The sequence below is a fragment of the Phyllostomus hastatus genome, unplaced genomic scaffold (assembly GCF_019186645.2).
Source record: "Phyllostomus hastatus isolate PE091 unplaced genomic scaffold, TTU_PhHast_1.1 phas_contig_80, whole genome shotgun sequence".
Lineage (NCBI taxonomy): Eukaryota > Metazoa > Chordata > Mammalia > Chiroptera > Phyllostomidae > Phyllostomus > Phyllostomus hastatus.
In genome coordinates, this window is record NW_025333960.1 from 2869438 (window position 1) to 2894178 (window position 24741).

The 24741-nt window shown below is 46.9% G+C and overlaps 1 protein-coding gene across 1 annotated transcript in view; it reads right to left on the minus strand.

Moving 5' to 3' along the window:
* Positions 1–5927: 5927 nt before the first annotated feature.
* CHCHD6 (coiled-coil-helix-coiled-coil-helix domain containing 6) overlaps positions 5928–24741 on the minus strand; it is a 337119-nt gene continuing 318305 nt past the window's right edge. The window contains exons 8-9 of the mRNA XM_045850165.1: positions 8666–8801; positions 5928–6039 (exon numbers count right to left, since the gene is read on the minus strand). Of these exons, the coding sequence (XP_045706121.1) occupies positions 5989–6039; positions 8666–8801 (187 nt within the window). The 3' untranslated portion in view covers positions 5928–5988. The remainder of the gene's footprint in view (positions 6040–8665; positions 8802–24741) is intronic.

Genomic DNA, 24741 nt, shown 5'->3' on the forward strand with positions numbered 1-24741 from the left:
CAATGTTTGTTGTGCAAATGATGAATAATTAAGGAGATCCCTCCTGCTGCTGCAATCCTTCATACCTTTGGACCCTGCCTTTTTCCTCTCCTAACTTCACTGCCCCTGCTTAGCAGGTAAAAAAAGTTCCTTATTTGGAAAGATCCAAATTCTGCCAAGGGGCAATCACTGGGCCACACAGCCCTTGTGAAGACAGAACACAGGGCCACCTTGACCCAGGGCCCAGGCCATGGAGGGCTACATCCACCAAGGGCATTCAAGAGGAGATCAGCTTGGAGGCTATTTTATAAAAATGTTCAAATTAGTTTAGAGCAAAAGAAAGTATAGTTAAATATATATATCTAAAACAAAACACACCCATCATCTAGTCATCTTGTCCTCTATAATATTTTGGTATATAATCCTTTGTGAACATGTGTATATTTTTACATATGTCTAGGTGATGTTTCCATCCAAAGAATAGGTCATACAAAAGATACTACTTATTTTTTTGAAATAGTGTGAGTTCCATGTTAATAACCATACTTCATGTCACTGTTAGTGGATGCAGAGCTATATTTTTTTATTTTAATTTTTTAAAGATTTTTTATTGTTATTCTTTTACAGTTGTCCCAATTTTTCCCCCTTTTCCCTCCCCTGCCCTGCCCACCCCCTGTTCCCACACTGTTGTCCATGTCCATGGGTCATTCATATGTGTTCTTTGGCTAGTTCCTTCCCCTTCTGTCCACTATTATCTACACTACCCACCCCGTGCCTCTGGTCACTGTCAGTCTGTTCCATGTTTCCATGCCTCTGGTTCTATTTTGTTCGTTAGTTTATTTTGTTCATTAGATTCCTCTTATAGGTGAGATCATACGGTATTTGTCTTCTACCGACTGGCTTATTTCACTTAGCATAATGCTGTCCAGTTCCACCCATGCTGTTACAAAGGGTAGGAATTCCTTTTTCTTTTCTGTTGCGTGATATTCCATTGTATAAATGTACCACAGTCTTTGATCCACTCATTTACTTATGGACAGTTAGGTTGCTTCCAGCACCTGCCTATTGTAAATTGTGCTGCTATGAACATTGGGGTGCATAGGTCCTTTTGAATTAGTGACTTGGGATTTTTAGGGTATATTCCCATCAGTGAAATCCTATTCTATCTAATACATCCCCTATTGTTGGACATTTAGGTTTCCAGTTCTTTGCCCTTGTGAACACTATGATAAACAAAGCAGTCGCTTTACGTGGCCAGCTCTGGCTAGGCCCTCAGATCCTAGAATAAGCCTCAGCTCAGAGAAGCCCTGATCCCACAGCCTGAGAACCCAGGGCTAGAGCTCCCAGGGCTTCTTCCTAGGGGTCTTCTCACAACTGAGCTCCAATGTCAGTTCTCCTTCTAGACCATCAGCCAAGCAGGCATGGATCAGGTATTGCCATGGTTTTCACAGTGCCTACAATATAATAACAATAACAGAGAAGCCAAGTCTGAGGCAGAGATGAACCTGCAGGACATTCATTAGGGGCCACCCTTGAGGTCAATACTTACTAGTATAAGGGGAAGGGGACAGGGGAAGGGGACAAGCTGGGCTGCCATGCAGTCTCACTGAGACCCTGCTCAGCTCTTGGGCACAGACACGCTTGTAATAATTGGATGTAGCTCCTTGGCCCCTGGGTCATGGCTTTGGTGAAATGCCTCCTTAGCAAAGGCACTTCCCAGAGCAAGAGACCTCAGGGTTGAAGGCTGTCTATGACAGCCTTGAAAGGAATTTGAGTGGCAGGCCCTCTACTATCACACTAATGAATACCATGTGAGGGACACCTGTCCTCACCAGCCCCTAGGAGGTAGCACCTGTGACTGTCACCCTTTTACAGATGAGGAAACAAGCTTAGAGGCTCAGAGATTGCTGCTGCTCAGATACTCCCAGTCAGGCTGCCTAGCAGGCACTGAAGAGACCTAGCAAGGGCCAGGACAAACACTCCAGGACACACGACCTGTGCACTCTGATTTCTTTTGAGTTATGACTGGGCAGAGGGGTGCATGTTCTCAAAGATCCAATGACAGTTGTGGATTTGGCTGTTTCTCCTTTCTGATCCATTGATTTTGCTTCATGTATTTTGCTCTTGTACCAGGTACACACATAGTAAGACTTAAGTCTCCCTGCAACTCATCCCTGTTACTATTTGAAATGGCTCCTCTGTTGCTCACAGCACTCCTTTTCTTGATGTCTACCTTGTCTCATAGGAACATGACCATTCTAGCTTTCTCAGAGTTTGCAAGTTTATCTTTTTCAACTAACCCATGCCCTCAGCATTAAGGTGACATCTCTTGTAAACAACTACAGATGACTTGAGTGGGGGTTTCATTTCCTTGGTTTTATTTTTTTGTGAGTTTGTACACTTTAAAAGGCTTTTGGTGCTTTTAACCAAAAGTGTCCTGAGAAGTCATAACTAGTCACCTCCTCCAGCAGTGGCCACAATGCAGAGCCCTCTCCATATCTGCAGTGACACTCTCCTCCCTCCTGTGCCCAGTGCACATGAGACATTCCCTCAGCACCCTGCCCTCATCCCCACCCCAACCACCTACAATGACTTGGAGTGTCTATGGCTGTGTCTGTCTTAGGTGGAGAAGGCAGCAGTTGTGAGTGGATAAAGTGGCAGCATGTGCCTGAGGCAGGGCCCCTTCCTCCCAATGGGAAGGAATCGGTACCTCAACCTGCTCAGGGGCCCAGACCCAGCCCTGGTGCCACTGGGCCTTCCAAGATCAATAATAACATTGGAAGGAAGGAATTTTAGCCATTTCTTCTGCCAGGGGCCACATTCCCCATCTGGGGATCAAGGCAAGGGTAAAGAATGCAGAATTGTCCCCTTCAGCTGGATCCTTGGAGCCTGGCCCAGCCTACAACCAGGATCCCACCTCCAAAAGGAGGTGTAGCATCAGCACTGAGCACCATGCAATCTGAGGCTAGTTACTCCCATTCTCTGTATCACAGTTCCTTGGTCTGTAAAGTGGGGCAGTAATGGCAGTAACTATTGCATAGGACTGTGTGAGACAGGCGTGGGAGGGTACCTAGCACATGATTAAGTGTCTGATGAAACTGATTGATAACTGGGAATATTCTTTGCAAGCTGGCCATCATGTGCCAGTGAAAACAGTAAATGCACACAGGTGTGTGTACATGCTGACACTGGCACCCACTACTCACACCCACCTAAGCACAGGTACACATACCCACCCAGTACATCCCAAATGTCATGCTGATGTACTTCCTGCTAACCTGCTTGTGATCCTGAGTCTTGGTGCTACCCCTCCACATAAGGGGCAGTTCTGGGACAGACTCATCTTCCAATCCCTGCTGGGTTCAGCCAACAAGAGGCACGAATAAATGGAGGATGGAGGATGGGAGGAGGGGAGAGTCCATAGGCAGTATCTCTTGCAGCAGCAGTGTCCTGTCAGAGGCCTGTTTTCAGCAGGGCCTCTGTGGTGTAGCTTCCACTGGGCAATCCTGTCTCTTCCCTTTGTCCCTTTAGTCCTGGGGTGAAAGAAGCTTCATACTGTTGCTACTTTCTGGGTTACTATACCATCACATTTAACGTTTCAGCACCTCTATCTCCTTGTGAGCAACTCACTGCATTCAACTCCCTATGTTTAAATAATCAGAGTACTTCTACAATAGTTTCCTAGTTGGATCCCGGATGTCACTCACAACCAGTATCATCATATTTAATCCCCCACAACTGGGCAGGATGGGTATTAATACCCCTTTCAGTAGTCACACATCTGAGACCTGAGCCTAGGATTGTCTGCCTCCAGGTCCACACCTTGCTGGACATAGCTCTCAACCATGTAGTGCTCTCTCAGACCTGACTTCTATAGGTACAATTGTGTGGAGGGATTGGAGATGCAGATCCACATGTAAGCAGGTCATATAGAGATGTATACACACATGCAACAAAGCCTGCACCCTAAGCACATGCACTCCCTCCCCGCCCCACACACTGACATTCCCATACAACTACACAGATGGCTCTGAACACTCACCCCTTATGTCCCCAATAGGGGAGGGGTAGATATCAGGCAAGGGAAGCTGGTTCTGACTCCAGAAAAGTCAGGGAAATGGGCTGAGATCCAAGTAGAGAGAGGCTAGGAACATTAGCAAATGGTGAATACAGCTGGCTGCCTGTGCACAAACACAAGTACACATGCATATACATGTGCATGCACACAAAGGTACCTGTATGTATATACACATACAGGTAGACAGGTACACACAGGCCCATGTGTACATACAGTTGCCCCTAAATAACACCTGGGTAGGAGTATGGAATCTGGAGTTATTCCTGTGAGATTTGGAAGTTGGACAAAGCCCTGGACACCGGAGGCTTCTGAGGAACTCTCAGAAGGGCCCCAGCAGTTTCTGGCTGAATGACTATTCTGATGTCAGTCATTCAGCCAGATGTTCTGATGTCTTAGATCAATCAGCCAGGTGGAGGTAGAAGAAGGTATATGGAGGATAAATGGTAATGAAAAAAATACAATAAAATAAATTTTAAAAAAGATCAATCACCTGGGTGACCTATCCATTAGGCTGACCTTGCAAAGGGCCAGCCCCTCCCTGGGCTGCCAGTGGGAGGTTGGGAGGGGGCTCAGGACAGAGTACCCTGACATCCACCCTGACCATTTACCTCTGTGTGGTTTAGTAAGCTGACCCAGAACTTCTAGATAGGGTGTCTCTTAAAGCTCTTTTCCTCTGCCAATAGTAGCCTGGCTGAATAAAACTGTTTTATGCTACCTGCTCAGACACCTGGACACCTGCCAAGCCTCAACCTCCCACTTGAGTCTGTGAATGAGGATCTGGGGATGAGCAGAAATGTTTGGGTTGCAAAGCCTGAGTTAAGATTGCAGTCTCTTGGCTCCAGATGACTTGGGGCTCTCCAAACTTTAGCAGGAAATCCAAGTTCACCAGCTGAGTGGTTAGTAGATCAGAAGCCCTGGCTCACATTCATCTTGCTGCCTCATCACACTGGGTCAGGCCAGAGTACAGCCCTAGGTGCTCTAGGTGCCTTAGCTGGGGGTCCTGCCAAAGGTCAAGGACTAGCAGGCCAGTGTTTGGACACCAGCTAAACAGAGCACATCTCAAATCTAGCTGTCATCTGCCTCTCAATCTCTTGTGTCCCTTATTTTAGTCCATAGAATCAACAGCACCCAAGTCAGAAATCTGGAAATCATCCTTGATCCCCTCTCTTCCACTCAGACCCAGAGTCCTGCCATTTTAACTTTTGAGCTCAGCCTCCATCTGTCCCCTGGATCATCTCACAAGCTTTCAGCAGTCCTGTCCCACTTGAGCCCAACATCCCATGGGAATGTGTGTGTGACATCACTCAGAGGGACTGGACAGGGCTGCTCCCTAATGGACAGCCCTGTAGCAGTTTGGCATGGCATCTACCCCCACTTTGCCCTATGGCCCCCACTTTGCTTTCCACAAACACCCAGTATGTGCAGTCTATGCTCCCCCAGGCCCACATCTGGGATCCCACTCTAACCAGCCTCCAGCTTGCCCAGCAGTCCTCCATTTAGAATTGAATTGGAGCTCAGGCAGAGCCTCTGTTAGGAAGCTGGCCTATTCTTCCTGCTCTGTCCCTAGAAAGAACCATTTCCCCCTCATTTTATCTCATACCTGCCTCTGGCTACAGCAGAATTATGGGTTCCCACCTGTATCCCCTAGTAAGCTGGGTGTTCTGGTGCTCTTCAAGGTGTGCAGCCTGTCTCATTAGCCTACATTGCTGGGCTCAGCACAGGGCTGGACAAAGGAGGCATCAGTGACTGTCTGTCAGCTATGGAAATGACTGAAAACAAAGATAGTTGCTTTATTTGTTTTCAGACAGTAGCACATCCTCCATTTCTTAAGCACATGGTGGCCCCAAGCACAGGGGCATCATAGGCATCTGGCAGAAAGTGGCTATGGCCTGGGGGGTCTATAGGCTGCAGTCCTATAACTGGTCCCTTCTTCAGGGCTCCAAGTCATAGCCAGGGTCAGGAACAATAGTTGCTTCTGAACCCTACAAAGGAGAACAGGTCAGAGTTCAGTCACGGCCCTCTTGCAGCAACCCTGCTCACTCTCAGAGCCCCAAGAGGGCCTAGGCTCTTAGGCTGCCTAGGAGTATAACTGTTTAATGGAAATGGTCCTCCCCACCTGATCCTAAGACCCAGAAGTAGCCCTCTTTACCTCCATGACCAGAGCCCCCTCAGCACATACGTATAGGGACCAGCTAACACATATCTTCCATTCATCTGACCTCCCCACTCCCAAAGATAGACAGGTGTCAGCTCAGTTCTCCTTAGCCCCACTGAGGTCTCCTCTCTGTTCTCTGAGAATTGTCTATGTGAAACCACTCAGAGAGCATGCTCTGGTATAAAGCCCTCACACTTTTGCTTGCTGTTCACATCCTTACACATGCTTATGTGCCCAGGCTTTCAAGGTGCTGCACAGGGGCGGGAACTTGTCCAGTCTGGGAAGTGCCTTCTACACAACTTCCAATCAGCTGGGCCTCTGTCCTGTATCTACTCTCTGCTGCCAGAGACACTGCCACCTGACCATTCTAAAACCAAATCACTAACAAAAGATCCTTGAACTTCCATTGTTGGTTCTGCCAGGCTCCTTCTGTGATAGAGGCTGGCAGGGGGCAGTGGGACTTTCTCTGGCACTGTCTACCTTCCACACACAGGGTGCAATTGGAGGGTTTGGTACTGAGGCCCTTCTGGAGTCAGGTCAAAAATGCTTTTCTGCAGGGAGGAAAGGCACAGGTGTGGGAAAGAGGGAGCCAGGCCTGGCAGTGCCCCAGAGTCTTTCTTGGGCGTGCTGGAGCTAGAGAAAATGCAACAGAGTTAAATGCAATCTGCCTTCCTTCATGACAATACCCTGGCCTCAGTGCAATGAAGCTATACTGGTAGGGCTGTCAAAGATATACTCTGCTGGGGAGAGGGACTGACAACTGCCATGGATGTGGGGCCTGGACAGAGAGCAGGAGGACAGAGATGGGGTTCTGCCAGGAAGCCAAGGGGGCTGCAGCAGGACTGTAGGTCTTTTCCTTGGTAAAAATAAAGTTAGGTATGTGGTGAGCAGGGGCTTGAAAGGGCCCACTCAGTGTGGTCTAGCAAGCTGGCCTAGGTCCAGGCTCCTTCCATGGACAGTGCTGCAGTGATGGTGGCAGCATCTTTTCTCCTCAACTTGAAGTAGAACAAAGAGCTTCCATGCTCTGCAGGGGTGAGGAAAACACCTCCTATCCAGACTCTGCACTCACCTGATCCCATGCAGGCCTGAACCTGGGTTTACTCTGTCCCAGAGCTGACTCTGGGCACATGTGAGCTGGGCAGAGCCTCAGACAGGCTGACAGGAAAGTGAGAAGAGCTCTGGTTAGGTCAAGCTGTTGAGCAGCTGACTCCGCCAGACCAGGCCTGAGGGCCACTTGACCTATGACCTTAGGCTTTCTACCACCAGTACCCACAGCAGCTTGTATCCTACTTGGGTAAAGAGGCTTTTCCATGGAAAAAAGTCCCCATCTTATAGTTTAAAAAAAATCATCACTCAAGGATATTAATTTTAGAGACAGCAAAGAAGGGAGAGAAAGAAAAACATTGATGTGAAAGAGAAACATCAGTTGGTTGCCTCCCGTTTGTGCCCCAACCGGGAATCAAACTCACAACCTAAGTAAGTGCCCTGACTGGGAATCAAATCTGCAATCTTTCTGGTGCATGGGATGATGCTGCAACCAACTGAGACACTTAGCCAGGGCCCACAGCTTTCAAAAAACACATCAGCCCTCTGGTGAATCCAAGCCACCAAGGTGCCCCTAGGTGTGTGTGTATAGGTGTGCCATGTCAGGGTGGGGGGAAGAGCCAGGTTCAGTCTAAACAGTGTACTGCTGGACTTGGATAGGGAGATGGAATGGTTTAGAAGAGAGCCAGGAACTGGGGAATATAGAGGAGAATGACAACTGTCTGGAAGGGCCAGGGAAAGAGGGCAAGGCCTTGGGACCAAGTCTCAGAGGAAGGAGGCTATCAGCCTCAGATATCTAGGACAGTCACAGCCCCCCTGAGACCTGGGCCCACTGTTACCCCTTCCCACCCATCAGAGGATGGTCCCCTTCAAATGACCATAGGAGTGGGGCGGGCAGAGAGGTATACCCAGGCCCCTCATCCTCTAAGGCAGATTACACCCGTTCCTCCACCTCCAGAACCCCAAGCCTCTTCCCTTCCACAGGGCTTCCCTGCTTTTCCCATGACTCCTACCCTATACCATGGGCCCTCCTCCATTCTCTCACCCCCAGGTGCTCAAATGTAAGAAGTGGGTGGCATATGCATGCCCTTAACTAGGTGGCTGGCTCCTTGAAGGTGGGGGACTGACTTTATGCAGTGCTGCTCCTAAACTCAGTCTTGTAGGGCCCAGTGTCCACAGGGCCCTTTTCTTAGCTTAGATTTCCAAGAGCACTGGTGGAAACGGCCAGGTGGGAAGTCTGAACCAGGAGGTGACTAAGGGACTCTAAGGCCCACCAGTCCCTCACTGTGTTAAAGGCAGAGACCTTCAGGTTAGAATGTCTGATGTAGCAGACAAAGATGGCAGACAGTGTCAGTACTGGCAGTGCCTGCCCCCCCAAACCCCCACAGCCCAGCAGCCCAGGGGTTTACCTTGTGGGCAGCAGTCACGCAGTGCTGGTAAGCCTTGACCAGGTCTGAGCACAGGAGCACCTCATGCAGGTGGTCGCTGTAGCAACGAAGGATCTGAACCTGCAGCCCTGAGCACACGGGCTCTAGCCTGCGAGGCCTGCAGGACAGAAAGCAGGAAGATCTGGGGCTCAGTTGCAGTGGGCAGAGAGGGAATTGGCTCACTTACTTAACATGGGTTAGGCAGTGGGTTTGGCACATCAGCGACCAGCTACTCCTCAGAGAGAAAAAGGGGACCAAGGAGGATCTGGTGCTGTGGGGTCTGAGGCTTAACAGCAGCAGATACCCATGGGACTAGGGTCTTGCTCTAGGGGGAGAGGGCCCAGTCACTAGCCAGAGGATCTCAGTGCTGATGCTTGCTGCCTCCCAGGACAATTCTGGCCTAAGTTGTATACCCCATTGTGACCTTGTGATTATACACATTGTAGCTACTTTCTACACAAGTAGAAAACACACAAAGTTGTTTTTCTGATTTCAAAACCATACATGCACAATGAGGAAAACTGGGTATACTATAGGAATATCTAAAAAAGAAAACTGTTCAGAATCTCACTTTCTAAAGATAACCACTTCAGTATTTTGGGAGTACTTTACTATATTTTTTCTTTCTTCATTTTTCAAAGGAGGTTTAGAACCTACAGAAACTTAAGATTTTCTTTTTAAAATATGAAATGAAAACAAAAAAACTGAAATAAAATTACACTAAAGTTGGTCACCAGGGTCCTTGGTCTCCTCTCTGGTGTATCTCTTCCTGATTCCTTCTTTTTTTTGCCCCCCCCCCTCCTTGTTTTTCTTGTTCTTCTTGTTCTTCTCTTTCTCCTCCTCCTCCTCCTCTTCCTCTCTCTCTCTCTCTCTCTCTCATACACACACACACACTCACACCACAGTATTGCCTTTGTGCCAGGCACCACCCTACTCACCTACTCCTGAAAGCTCTGAGCATTGTGTTATTATTTATCACCCCCTGTTACAAATCAGGAAACTGGGGCACAGAGAGGTTAAGTAACTAGCCCAAGGTCATACAGAGGAAATGGGAGTAGTAGGATTATTTTTTTTGCACAGTTTGGGTTGTACTGGTTCCACAGATGGTTTTCTGACTTGATTTTCAGGCTAGGTCCACATAGGAACCTTCACACCCATACAATGAATCAAAATACCTGATGCAGGCTTTCAGAATAAACACCACACATGGCTCAGGGCACTCAGTGAGAGTTAAAAATGCAGAAAATCGCTCACCAATGGAAGGATTACTATATCCTTTATGCACCTCTGCTCCTGTCACACAGGAGGACTTGTAGGTGAATAATTTTCCCAGTCCAGGATCTCTATATTTAAAAAAATCTGTATATTTTTAAAAATCTAGCCATGCAGTAAGTGCTAGAACAGAACAGCATCCTTATTATTTAAAAAAATTTTTTTTTGCTCTGGCTGGTGTGCATCAGTGGATTGAGCACCAGCTTGTGAGGGTTGTGAGCCAAGTCATGCCCCCAGGAGGGGGTGCATGAGAGGCAATCACACACTGACGTTGCTCTCCCTCTCTTTCTCCTTCCCTTCCCCTCTCTCTAAAAAGAAATAAGTAAAGTATTAATTTTTTTTTAATAATAAAAGGACTGGCACAAAGGAGTGACACTGGTTAACAAAATTATATAGGTTTCAGGTATACAATCATATCATACATCATCTGTATAGTTTGTTCACCACCCAAAGTCAAGTCTCCTTCCATTACCATTTATCCCATTTTACCCTCTCCCACCTCTCCTAACCTCCTTTCCCTCTGGTAATCACTATACTGTTGTCTGTGCCTATACATTTTGTTGTTTGGTTTTTGGGGTTTTTTTGCTTAATCTCTTTATCCAGGCCCCTCCCCTCTGAGAGCTGTTAGTCTGTTCTCCATGAGACTGTTTCTATTTTGTTTGTTTGTTTATTTTGTTCATTAGATTTCACATCATAAATGAGATTAATGGTATTTGTCTTTCCCTATCTGGCTTATTTCACTTAGTGTAATGCTCTCCAGGTCCATCTATGCTGTTGCAAGAGGTAAGATTTCCTTTTTTACAGCCATTGTATTCCATTGTGTAAACATACCACAGGTTTTTAGCCACTCACCTACTGCACCATTATTATTTTAAGATAACTGAAACACACTGAGTTCATCAGTTACATACATAAAGGAACAGAATACTCAGTTGCTCAGGAAGTAAGACACCCAGGATTTACTGTCACATTGTAAGAGTGTAGGGGTGGCACTTCCAGTACTGCTGTGCCATTAGTGATGCCACCCGGCCCAGAGATCTTTCCTCCTTCCTCCATACCACCAGGTGGTGGCTGTCATCTCAGGTCTGTTGTTTCATACACATCAGCTTTCTCCTTTTCTACTACCCAGCATTGGGTCATATGCCCACCCCTAAAACCATCACTAATGAGGGGAGTGAAGTGACTGTGTTTAGCTAAGACCAGTTAAAACTCAGGCCAAGAGCTGGAATAAAAATGATGATTTATAAACTAAAGAAGCCATGCCACGCCAAGTCACAAGTTTGTTACTCAGAAGGTAAAGAGCATGCCTAGAGAAACAACCTTCTCATTTCCAGGAAGGAGGGGAGCAGAAGGGATGGCCAAGCAGGCCATGCTGGCCAGGCTCTGCCCCAGCAACGTGAGATTGCCTTCTGAGGATGCAACCACGGGGGACAAGGCTGTTTCCGTCCTTGAGGACACATTTCTGGTTCATGTCCATACAGTGCAAAAGGAGGTCTTAGACATTTCTTACTTAAAGAAGACATGTGGCATTTTTTCTCAGCACATGGAGACAGATGGGCTCCTCAGATCAGGGGATCCTCTCCCTGGGTTCCACCCCTCACTGTAGACAACTGGGATACAATGGGGTGACCACCTAATTTTTCCAATGCTTGCAGAATGTCTCTCCATTCTTGTCTGTAAAAACTTTTTTACATGGATGCATATACTTGTGGGTCTTTAAAAAATGGATTTTTTTTCTTGAGGACAGCCAGGCTTTGGATGGGCATTCCATCTCAGTCAAGTTCCCTCTCTGACTATGCTTACCACTATAGTTCCAACTGTTCCATGTCTTCCCATAGGAACTCCATGAAGTAATACATAGATCTCTGCTTTCTGCCCTCCATTGCACTGTTTTCCCCTCTTTGTTTTACCCTGGTTTTCCATTCTTCAAAGGCATGAGCCTCTCCCTTCCCATTTCAGACCTGCCCTCATAGGGTGCAACCTGTGAGGCTGTCTTTCCATGGGCTCTCCTCTGGTACCTCTGTTGTTCTTCACACCAGCTCTACTCCTACCAGAAGCAGGAGCACCTGAGGGCACAGGTATTACTGCACCCTCATTTGCACTCCCTTAAAGCAGCATTCCACCATACCATTACCCCCAGGAGGGCCTGTTCCTGGCCACAGCTCAGTTGCTGGTAGGCATAGCAGACCTCCTTGATTGGGGAAGCACCAGGCTCAGTTCTGAGGTAGGAGGTTGGTATGAGGCTCACAGGTCTATGTGAAGAGGTATCTTGAAAGAGGATGGGCGGGGTCTGAGTGGCCTGAGCCAGATGGGGTGGCCGAGTCATCCTAGAACCAGAGCCCAGACCCTGAAGAGTATTGTCCTCTCCAGACCTAAAGTAAAGACATAACTCTCACTTTGCAGGTTATAAAAGGGCAGAGCAGTCTCTTCATAACTTGTCCCTCTCCCTCTGTCCCCTCCCCATTTGGTTTCAAGTCCCTACACAAGAGCCACTGTGTGTTTTGAGAGCAGACCTCACCAAATACCTAGTGGGCTCTCAGCTCAGGAAAAACTGGGCCAGGGTGAAATCCATCCCTTCCACACTAGCACCACCTCTGGGACTGCAGAGGCCTTTCTCCTCAGGGATTTATCAGGAACAATATGAGGAGACAGGATAGCAGGCAAATGTCATCTGGAAGAAATTTCACCCATCTGCCTGCAAAACAGCCCTGAATGAGATCTGACAGGGAGAGCACAGATCAACACATAAAAGGCTTTCTCTGAGCAGGGTAGGGCTAGCCTGCAGTCAAACCATTCATGAAAGTAGGTGTATTCTATCCAAGCACAGTCCTACTGAGCCCTGGTCCATCGTAACCTTGTATATACTGCACAAGAAACTGCTCAGATTTTCTAAAACATCCAGTCTGTGAACAGCTGCTCTTCCAATGCACAAAAAAAAAGGTATCTAGAGGGTTCTGCGAACTTTCCAGGATTGAGATAAGCCCTGTTCCCCTGTAGGAGGGTATCTGCTGGCTTTGGGGTGCTTAATGTCACCCAAGTCAGAAGCCTCACATGCATTGCTAAGGATGCCACTAGCCTCCTTGGCCTTTACTTTCTTCGTCTGAACAATGGGGATACCACCTATCTAGAGGCTGATGAAGAACAGACTGAAGTGTGTTTTGTGAAGCGCCAGTCTCCCTAATAACCTAGTTGTGAGTGTGGGACACCAAAGCAGGGTAGGGGTCAGGTGAAGTGGGAGGAGCTGAGGAAGGGAAGCTGGGGTTAATGGCGGCACTTGATGGAGCAGAGCTAAGGAGGCTTTGGGGGTTATGACTCCAGATGTGGCCCTGATAAGGGAACCCTGTCTGAATGTGCCTCTCTATATAACCTAAGCTTCCATATCATTCTAGACCCAGTTCAGAGCTTGCCCAGGCCTCTTTCCTCAGGAATCTTGGTGCCTCTTTTCCTCAGTCACCAATCATGGCATTCCTTGTCCAAGGAGCTAGAAAACCTGAACTTGGCACCCTGGGGGCCAACAGGGAAAATACAGATTTGGGAATCTGACAAACCCAGGGTAAGACTTCAGCTTTGCCACTTTCACCATGAGGTCAGGAGTCAGATGGGGAGGAGAACCCCACCATGCAGTGCTGCATGAGACTCAGAACCAGTGGGGCCTCTGGTCTGGCAGTGTCATGGGCACTCAGGAAATGGGCTGCTGCTCTGCCTGCACAAAGGGCATCCACAGCCTGTCTCTGTAATTGCCCTTGGCATGGGTGTGATGGACACAAGTAAGCAGAGACCACCTGATTCCAAGCACTTCCCTGCCCACTCACACAATAGGCCCTGTGGCTGACCAGTCACTAGGGACATAAGGCAAATGCTGGGGAGTGAGGACCCCCCAGAAGCTAACAGGCTGCACTGAGGCAATAATGATCTCTGGGCATTCAGAATCATGCATGTGCCCACTCTTCTGCTCTGGCAATGTTGCCCAAGAACCAGAGTTCTGCCTCCTTGGTGGTAATAACATGTTTACATGATGACAGTAGTGATAAGAACATCGGAAAAAGGAAAAGCATTATCCAGGAATAAAAACACACTACTCCTTCTCATCCCACAGCACCACATGCAGTTAGGCCCATGAGCACAGTGAGGAGCTGCCTTTAAACCCTCCAGAATGCAGCCCAGTTCCGCATCTGAGAAGCCAATGTCGCTCTCCCCACCAGGCATTGCACACTGGGCACTATTCTATCTCCAAGCTGCTACACCCCACCCCACCCCACCCCACATCCTTTGGACACAAAAACCCCTTCTAATTTCTTGTGCCAAGCAGAAGCTGTTTGGGTTTGAATTAGTTTGGGACCTTTTGGAAAGATCAGTGTGTTTTCAGTGGAAAAGGTGGAATGGCAAAGGTCTAAGAGAGAAAGGCCAGTAGGAGACCATTGGCTATTGGGCATCAGAAAGAAACATTGACTGGCTCTGCAGAAGGACTCAGCCCTGTTCCCCAGGCCAGCCTCACAAGCTCCTTCTGCTCAAAAGTGCTCACCCATCCCACTCACCAGGCCAACAGCATCATTTATTCTCAAGGCTCGGAAGCTCATTCCTGACTCTGCTCTGTTAGCTCTCTCCCAGCACACCAGTACATGGGCTTACAGTCCAGTATCTGAACCAGAGTTCTAGGCCTTTGCTTGTGTGGGCACTGATGGCCAAGCAGCCCAGGGGGCAGCCCACAGGTACCTAGGAGGCCTGGTCCTTGCCCTAGCACACTTCCTCCTGCACTTTTACCTTGGATGACAGCATAAACACCACCAGCCAAGCTGGGAATCCAGTTGTCCCTAACTTCCCCTACAGTCTATTCCCACCTTCCCACCACACTGAAGTTGCCCTAAGTTTTATCTCCCAAAGCCCCCAGTCCATCCCCTTGTCCCCATCATCATTATAACAACTAATTAAACTTTTCCTTATCTGCAGCTCATTCTTTCCACTGCAGTCAGTAATTTTTCTAGAACGTAAAGCAGGCCACAGATTTCTAAAACACCAAGCCAGTTTAAAGCCCCATTTCTTGGGTGATTACAGCTCACTGGACCCCATGTTAAGAATTACCCTGTAAGATGGGAACTATACTTTTAATTTATCTTAAATGAAGAAATAGTGGCCCAGAGAAACCCAGCAGCTTGCTTGTGCTCACCATCTGACAAACAAGGCCAGCAATCAGGTATGAACCTTACTCCAGGTCCACTGCCGTTGAGTGGTCCCCACACACCCTGTCACTGCCATCCATCATTTGTATTTAGCTGTGCTGTTAAAATCACTGTGCCACTAGCCCAAATGCCCTAAGAGGGCAGGTTGTGTCCCAAACATCTCATAAATTGGGTAAGGGATTGGTTTCAAGCCTTGGGTGGCCTGCTAACCTCTTGGCCTTGCTGCCACTTCCCCCAAGCATAGCTGTATCAGGGGGAAGCACCTAAAACATGGCTTGGGGATCTGGGGGCTTTTCCCACTTTGTCTTTTCCTTCTCCCTGGACTCACTGTTCTGTCCATGGGGGCAGAGCTTTGAGCAGCCTCATCTGTCTATGAGAGCCTCCTCAAGTTGCTCTCACCAGCATGTATACCACTGGATTCCATGTTCGCCTATGTCCGCCTATGGAACACAGGACTTGGAGCTGCATGGAGAACACATGTGGCTGGGTGTGCCCTGACAGCAGTATCTTAGTGACCATTCCCCAGATTCTGCCATGCAAGGACCTCAGAAACTCAACTTTATGAAGCAGCGACTGTGCACCATGCTAATCCATTAGTACATGATCACCAGATGAAGCGGATTTATCCTTTGCAGCTTCCATGGGGCTCTGCCCACCCGGGTCCACACAATCAAGGATGGGCTACCATAATCTTGTCCCACAGCCTCACAGGCTGAAGAAAAGTACAAGGCTAAAACTGTGCCCCTACAGGGAAGACCTAAAACTAGACCTCACACAGGCATGACCATGGCCAAAAAAGAAGCATATGCTCCCACCATGTGAACTTCTTGATGAGCAGCTAAGAACCATTTTTTGCTTTCCTATAGCACAAGCTAATACATTCAATCTTTTGGCTTATGTTAGCTGGGACTGGGTGTCTGTCACCTAGTGCAGCCAAAAGCGTGGTCTAGAGAAGACAATGTGGTGAGGTTGGGGGGTCAAGGGCTTCTGAGAATTGTCTGCACACATGAAGGAATGTCTCCCTCCAAAATCATTTCTTTCTCAAAACCTCAGAATGTGACCTTAATTGAAAACAGGGTTGTTACAAATAAAATGAGTTAGAATAAGTAATTCTGGGGTAGGGAGGGCCCTTAATCCAATATGGCTGGTGTCCTCATGAGAAGAGGAAAGACACTGAGACACAGACACACAGGGAGAAGGCCACAGTGATGATGGAGGCAGAGACTGGAGTGATGTATCTACAAGCCAGGGAATGCCGAGGAGCTTGAAGAAAAGCACAAAACATAACAACCCTCCCACCTTCAGGGAAAGCCAGTCTGATTTTGGCACTTTGTTGCAGCAGCCCTAGGAAATGCACACTGTCAGCCACACAGGAAAAGGGATCTGACCTGGTCTCCAGAGGCAGAGTTGGAAGTGCCAGCCAGTGGAAATTGGGTGGGAGGCAGATGAATCACTAGTCACTTTCTAATAGAGCAACATGCGAGCTTCTATGACATAAGGCTGCTTGACCACAGCAGTCATCCTTTAACATATCCAGCAAGTACCAGGCTCTGTGGTTTGCACAATGGTTTACTATCTCCATTTAGAGAAGAGCTGGTTCCTCTGACTGCAAGTCACCTAACTGGCAAGTGAAGGAGCTGTAATTCACAACCAAATCTGTAGAGCTGCTCCCTGTGCTCCCGTGAAACCTTCCCCAAAGGGAGAGATCTGGATAAAGATCAGGCTATGAGGGGGAGATGACAAGGGGCACATTTTTATCTTGGTAAACAGTATGGGTGGAAAATCTAGACTCATCTGATATTACATCTGGACAGGCCCATGGTTCTGGTCATACTGAGAACCAATACTTGCCAGGGCCTACTGTGTGCTAAGTCCTAGGCATGTCCAGAATAACCCTGTGAGTGGGGCATTACTGTCCTTTTCTGTAGATGGGGACACTAGTCTCAGAAGGTTAAGTAACTTGAGATCACACAGCAGTAAGATGGAGCCAGGATAAAAGCCTGGTGTATTTGGCTCCAAAGTCTTTGCTACTCACACTGTGTCATTGAGCTCCACTCGATCTTTGGAAAATCTCAAAATATTCCAAAGAAGAAACAACCAAGAAAGAAACAAAACAATAAAAAAACAAAAGACACTTGCTCCAAACCACACAGTAGGCAGGGTACCTCTATGGGGCCAGAAATTCACTGATCCAAGTGGGGAGTAGAAGAGAGCTGGTAGACCCTGATCCACAGGAGGAAGAGTGAAGGAGAAAGATCATAAATGTGTAGCCATGCAAGGAGGCTGAGAACAAAGAGCAGCATTAACTGGAAAGGTGGGACAGAGAAAACAAAGGCAGCAAACAGTTCCACCAGTACAGCTGTCACAGGAGAGGGTGGTAACAGCATCTCCTGCCTCTGAGCCTGAGTGTGCACAGCATCCTCTTGTATGCAGACCCAAACTCTCGGTGCTCTCTTATTTAATAAATGAAATCACAACAATTTCTCCTTCTATTATCACTGCTGACATCAATCTGATAATATTGGCCTGATGTGGAATTGGACTATTATATGTCCTTCTGATTATTTAATTTCAGAGAAACATCAGTAGGGGATGAGTATATACAGCATGCTTTTTATTACAGGCAGCACTAAGAAGATTGCAAGTGAATTAGACATTCACCTTCTTCAGCTCCAATTTAGCTGTTTAGGAAAGGTTTCTGCTTTAACCCGTAGCTAGCGCTGAGGTGCTGATGAGACCAGCTGGTTACTAAGGACTTGCTTAACTGGCTGCTCTTGACAATGTGCCATTCAGCCTGGGTAAGTGGAACCCCAAAATCCTGCCAATCGATCAACATACCATGTGGGATCACTATCAGCTACTGAATCCTGGCCTCTAGCTGCCCCCAGCTCTATTCCAAGAGCCAAGGCCTGGTGAGATGGCCCTCTGCTGAGCACTGAGGGAGAGCTCTGCTCACAAGAGGATACAAAACATAAACTGGCCTCTGGCTGTTGCTAGTCAATGAAGGAGAAGCTGCCTGTGACAGAATTCTTCTCTAGGACTATCACTTTGTGTACACATGTACAGGTAGACACACATACCCAGAATGGAAAAAGGCCATTCCTGGTTTTGTTCCTTTGTTGAAAATACAACAGAGGAGGCAGAGTTTCCCTTAAGGACCCCTCCCAATTCACTAGACTTGTGGGATAGACACAGGTTGGCACCTTCTGGGTGGCTGTGATGAGGAAAGAAACAAAAGGGTCACAGTGGTATCTGGTATCTGAGGAGCACTACACCAAGCTCTCCTGGGGCTGAAGAGCTTTCTGGCACTATTTTTGCCAATCAGAGGCCCATACTGTAGTACCTTGGTGGCCTTGGCCCTGGAGTGGAGGGGTTCTAAGGCCCCAGCCATGTTCTGCCTGGGGCTGCTGAAGATTTTCAGGACACCATCTCAGCAGAATTATTAACTGCATGAAATGCCTCCACAATCCCAGTCGTCACAATCCCCAACTTCCTGGAGAAGTCACTTCTTTTTTTAAAAAATATTTTATTTATTTATTTTTAGAGAGAGGGGAAGGAAGGGAAAAAGAAGGAGAGAAACATTGATCATTTGCCTCTAGATCAGTCTCTAACACGTCCCCAACTGGGGACCTGGCTCGCAACCCACGCAACCCAGGCATGTGCTCTGACTGGGAATGAAACCAGCAAACTTTTGCTCTGCATGCTGATGCCCAACCCACTGAGCCATACCAGTCAGGGCAGAAGCCACTTCTTTCCCCACCTTTTCCCCCTGAGACCTCACTGTCTCCCATGAGGGCAACTTAAGTCAGTTCCTGACTAATTTACAACCCTCCCTTTAGTTTGCCCTCCAGCCCACATCCTGGCTAACACCAGGTAGAGAGCCGCTCTAAACATGACAGTATAGATGCCCTGGCCCTCATCTTCTTGCTGTAGAATGGCCAAATGTCTGGGCCTGCCCTTCAAGCTCCAAGCTTCAGCTGCAGCCATGCCCACAGGCAAGGATCCTAGAACCAAGGCCTGACTGGCTCTACTCTCTTGCCCTATACCTCCCTCCTCTCACAAGGCCTTTTCATGGAGAACACTGCTGTACAGATGACTCCATTGCTCTGCTCCAGGTAAATGAAGGGTACTTCCTCATTCAGGTGACAATTATTTACTGAGGGCCTACAGTGTGATAGACCCTCAAGAGACAAAGCCTCAACTCTGCCCTCAGGGACTCACCCATGTACTTAAGGTTCAGAGGCAGATCCAGCTCCTCAGGGTGCCATCCAGGCCACCAGAGACCTCTTAATGCCACAACCTGAAGAGGAAATCAGCTTCCTCCTTCCTCAAGAGCTGTAGCAGTCACCTTCCAGAGAGCACTGAATCACAACAAGACCATCCCCAACCTCCTGCTTTCAGCCCTGCAACTGCACTTTGTCCCAGGAGATGAGAACAGGCTATAGGAGGGGATCTATGCACACAAGAGAACTGCAGGGGACTATGTGTGGCAGTGCCAGGTAGGGAGGAACATGACTTGAGGCAGGCTTTTGCTGATGTGACACATTGAGTGGTGACTCTGGATTCACAAGTTGGCTGACTGGGACAGGTGGCAAAAGCTGTCATGCTGTACTTGCACAAGGTGTGTGCAAAAGGACCGAATCCAGGTACTGCAACTTATGACAGGTGGCCTGCTTACCAATCCCTGGGAATTTATCCCTGAGGCACTGAGGGCCACTGAGGGCCTTGCTGAGAGGGGTCAGTGCCCTTGGGAGGTCTGTGATGACTGTTCTTCAAAGGCCAAGGCTGAGGTGGGAGATGCTGCTATGGAGGCAGACTCCTGAGGAGTCTGGGCAGTGCCTCTGACCTCAGAGCCCAGGGAGTCAGTCACTGAAAGGCGAAATAGAAATTTCTTTGTTGATGGCTACCTGGCCAAGGTGTCCCTGGGACTGAGATATAGAGTGACCTGCTCAAAGACTTGATTGGTTTGCATAAGTAAAAAGGTCCTCAGTCAAGTGAAGAGAGATTTGACTGGAGTCACCACAGTAGACCACAGACAATAGTCACAGCCCTGCCCCAATCCCCAGGCCCAAGCCCCTTCCATCATACTTCACTTTCCTGTTGCTAGCCTACCTCACATCCAGCCTGGGCCATGGCACCCCACACAGCTTTCCTGTGATTCCTTCTTACTACCCACTCCCCCACCCCCATCTCTGAGGGAAGGCTCCCAAGGGTCTAGCCATTGCCACTCTTGCTATGTGCACCCAGCCCCATGGGTGGGACTCACATGGCCCAGGACACCTTCATAGCAGTCAATGCTTAACACTGATTATAAATGAACAAACCAAGGAACTGCCATCAGGGCTAGGCTGGGCCACCCACAACCCTCCAACCTTCCACAGCCACCAGTAGAATTAAGGCAACCACATGAGCTAAGACACTAAGCCTAGGCATAAGAATGCTGAAACTGCCCCCGCCAACCTGTCACACCAGTACAAGAGAGTTCACAGTATTATGCGCTCTGGTGAGAGAGCTATCCCCCACAAGTGACACAAAGACAGAAAGACCAGCAATGAACCCAGATCCAGTCAGGTGTGCCTCAGACAGAATCACCTTATTGGTGGTGTTAAGCAGGCTCCTCCCTGGTGTCCTTCCTTACAGGTGCCTCTCAGGTTTGGCTGACTCTCACCTTTGACTGCCTATGTGCCCTTTGCCTAGTGAAACTCAAATCAAAGTTTTGAGGTCCTTACATCCCAACATGCTTATGGGGCTCCTTAATGTCACCAAACCCTCTACCCTGGACACCTGGCATGGGTCTTAGGAATACCCCCAACACCTCCTTCTGCTTACCCCTTATGGTCAACCTACACAGGCCATATTCTTCTACCACCACCAGAATAGCCTCATCTAGGGGCCTATTCCCATCTGTCCTCGACTGTCCATGAACTCAGGCTCTTCCTGAAGCTCTGCTCACTCCTTGACTGCACTTGAAGGGCCCCACGGGACCCCAAGGTGAATGCTAACTCTGAACCTTATCTTCTTCAGCTATCCTGAAACAGCTTTTCCTCTCTGCCTTTTAAGTTGTAGAAATGTTTTGTCAGCTGAAATCTTACACAGAATCACAATGAATGAACAGGTAAGTATTGGCAGGGGACTTTCCTGTGAGTCCTTCCCCTCACACTATAGTCTTCTGCAACATATTCAGAAACCTAACACACTGAAAATCATAGAGGAGGACTTCTTTCAGCTAGCTCTGGCATTTTGCATGGGAGCACCTGAATACTGGGGCTGTTTCACTATGTGGGAGAGGAAAAGGATGATGGCCCCAACTTCCTGTCCACTGACAGTGACAGCTGAGGAGATAAAGGGGATCCTCAAAGACATCAATTTTCCCTGTTCCCAAAATGTCACCAAAGGTAAGAAGGGAATTGTGGCAGTGTCCTTTATGGAGAAAGCACCAGAAAAATTGGTCTCATCCTCTAATGTCATATCTTGGCTTTAAACCAGAGTTGGTTTCCCTCAATATAATCTCAGAGTTAACTATGGGTCACTGGAGTTCAGCAAGATGCCTGACACAACCTAATCCAAGGTGAGGAAGCCCACACAAGCAAGGATGGGGGACATGGTTATGTCCTGCAAACATGCAGTGGTGGAAGGAGACTGTCTCCATTTCAACCTGAAATGGTTAACTCCCATCAACCTGAACTTGCTGAAGGACTGGAGCTCTTCTCAAAACACAAATGATGGATGCCTTTTCCTTCCACTTTGCTTTCCCTCTCAGCAGGAGAAGCTGGAAAAAGTGGGTGGTAAAAGGCCGCTAGACAGTGGTGGCAGTGGTGTGCCTGCAGATGAAGCAGTGGGTAGGGATGCAGAGGTAGGTAGAAAGACAGCCAGAACAGTGGTACAATTGGTTACACTGAGTACAAAAGTTCAGTGGTTGAGTAAGGAAGTATATATGTTCAGGATATCAGGAGCCAGACCTCTCGCTCTCTGAGAAGAGACCTCATAACATAAAGAAGGCTACAAGGAACCTGAGGTATTAGAATTAGAAGTATTAGTGTAAGCTATACATACACAGATAGACATGAAAATCCTTACAGATGAATGCACATGTGTATGTATGTTCACAAAAGCACACTCAGTGCCCAGGTCTTGTTCTCTAAATACCACTCTCCAGTAAAAGGAACAGCCACTTCTTGAAGAAGTGGCTGATTCCAGGACTGGGACTGGGAAAGAACAAGATAATCCTGGAACACAGTGTGCTAGAGGAAAAGGAGTGCTCAGGGAAAGAAGAGATATGTCAGAAGGACAGAAGAGTCTGTTTGAGGGCCAAATCCAGGACATTTTGAACATCAGAATAAATTAAAGTATATATACAACCCAATGAGTAATTGTGAATCCTTGACTCTTTACTAAGATAAACAAATAAATACCTAACTAATTGGGGCAGAAGGGAAAACTCCTTTAATAGAATGTCAATTCATAAATATAGGAGAAACAATGGAAATAAATAATCACCATTTGAAACCATTATTGTGGTGGCTGATTCAGGCAAGAGTCATCCCTGAGAGAAAAGGTTGCTGGGTGGAGGTGTGATTAAGATCAGGATACTGGCATACTATGGAGTATCCCCACATGAAATAATAATCAAATACAAAAGGAAAAGGCAGGCTTTGTACTAGAGAGACTAGGCAAATACCAATGTAACTAGGTCAAGGTCAACATCACTAGCAACAGGATGGGAGGCACCGTGAAGGCCACAGCACCAGTTTGGGGTCTTCCTGCCAAGAATGTATAGCTAGAGTTTGGTCATGAGAAATACTGGGAGGATCCAGGTTGGGGTCATCCTACAAAAAAAAAAAAGAAAAGGTCTGTACTGTTCTTTAATACTATCCGAATCATGAGACAGGGAAAGGCTAATGAACTGCTCCATACTGAATGAGACTGATGATACCACAAGAGTAAGTGCACCAGAAATAAAAGAGATGATGTTCTGCAGCAGGTAAAATGGGCATGTGGTCTGTGGCTGAATCAGTGTGGGTTTCCTGACTAGAACAGGTTTGTATAGTCTGAAACATGTGCCCTTGGGAAGTACATGATGGAGTAGAATACTTAGAGGTGATAGGTCACCATGTCAGAAAAAGACAGTATTTTTATCTAGAGAGAAAAGGTGGTAGTGCAAACTGTAACATGTAAGCAGTTAGGGAATCTGAGTTATGGACAAGTAGAAATTCACTGTATGACTCGTGTAACCTTTTATGGGTTTGAAAATATTTCAAAACAAAACAAACAATAAAGATGGTGACTTGAGAGGATTGAATATATTAAAAAAGATGCACTTATTGCAAGAAAAAGTCCACCATAGCTGCATAATATGTTTTAAACATATTTAAAACATGCAGGACTAGTGTTGAAAAACAGTCTAAAAATAGGCCTGAGAAATTCAGCATATGATTGGGCGGAATTTTGTATCATTGCCAATGGGACAAAGGACTACTTTAGGAAAAAAAGGAAGATCTGTACTTCATATCTTCCACTTAAATAAATCACAGTTGGGTCCTTTGGAGCAATGATTTGATGACAGAGAATAAAATCAGAGGCACTAGTCCTAAAAATATGAGTACTGGGGGATGCAGGGTCCTAGTAATGAAACTCAGAAACAGAAAAGTGAACATCAAAAATACTTTTGTTCCCTACTCCAAATCAACTTCCAAAGGGCAAAAATTAAAAAAAAAATTAATTAGAAAAACAGCTACAACAAAAATGATACATGATTAATAATACCATTATACAAAGGTCTTTTAAAAAGAAATAATAAGAAAAAATGGACAAAGGCTGTAGGGAATTCACAAAAGAAGAAATACAAATTGCTAGTAACACAGAAAGGGTTTAATCTCTTTAATACCTGAGGAAATGAGGAGTACTAAAAATGAGAGGTTTTGTTTATTTGTTTTTGTTTTTGAGATTGGCAAAGATATTTTTTAGAAATGTTATAATCCTATGCTTGAGGAATTTGAGGACACTGACACCCTCTAGCATCATTGTTTGGAGTGAAAATTGGTACACAACCTCTATGGTTCTGGACACCAGTTGGTAAGTTGTAAGTACATAAATATATATATGTAGCCTTGGCTGGCGTAGCTCAGTGGATTGAGTGTGGGCTGCGAACCAAAGTGTCGCAGGTTCGATTCCCAGTCAGGGTGCATGCCTGGGTTGCAGGCCATGACCCCCAGCAACCGCACATTGATGTTTCTCTCTCTCTCTCTTTCTCCCTCCCTTCCCTCTCTAAAAATAAATAAATAAAATCTTTTTAAAAACTTAAGAAAAGAAATATATATGTAGATATATGTTTTGTGTGTGTATCTTTTGGCCCAATACTGCCCTTTGGAAGGATTTAAACAAATAAGTGCACAAAAAGAGACAAGGCTGCTTGTCACAGTGTTTGTGATATTGGTAAGAAAATGGGAAAACACCCAAGGATTCATCAATAAGGGATTGATTATATTATAAATTCTGCTGTAATCATACAGAAGAATAATATGCTAATTAAAAATGAAGATATAAATCTCCTTTAACTGATGCAGAAAGAGGTTCATGGCATGTTAATGAGGGAAAACAGAAGTAAAAGAT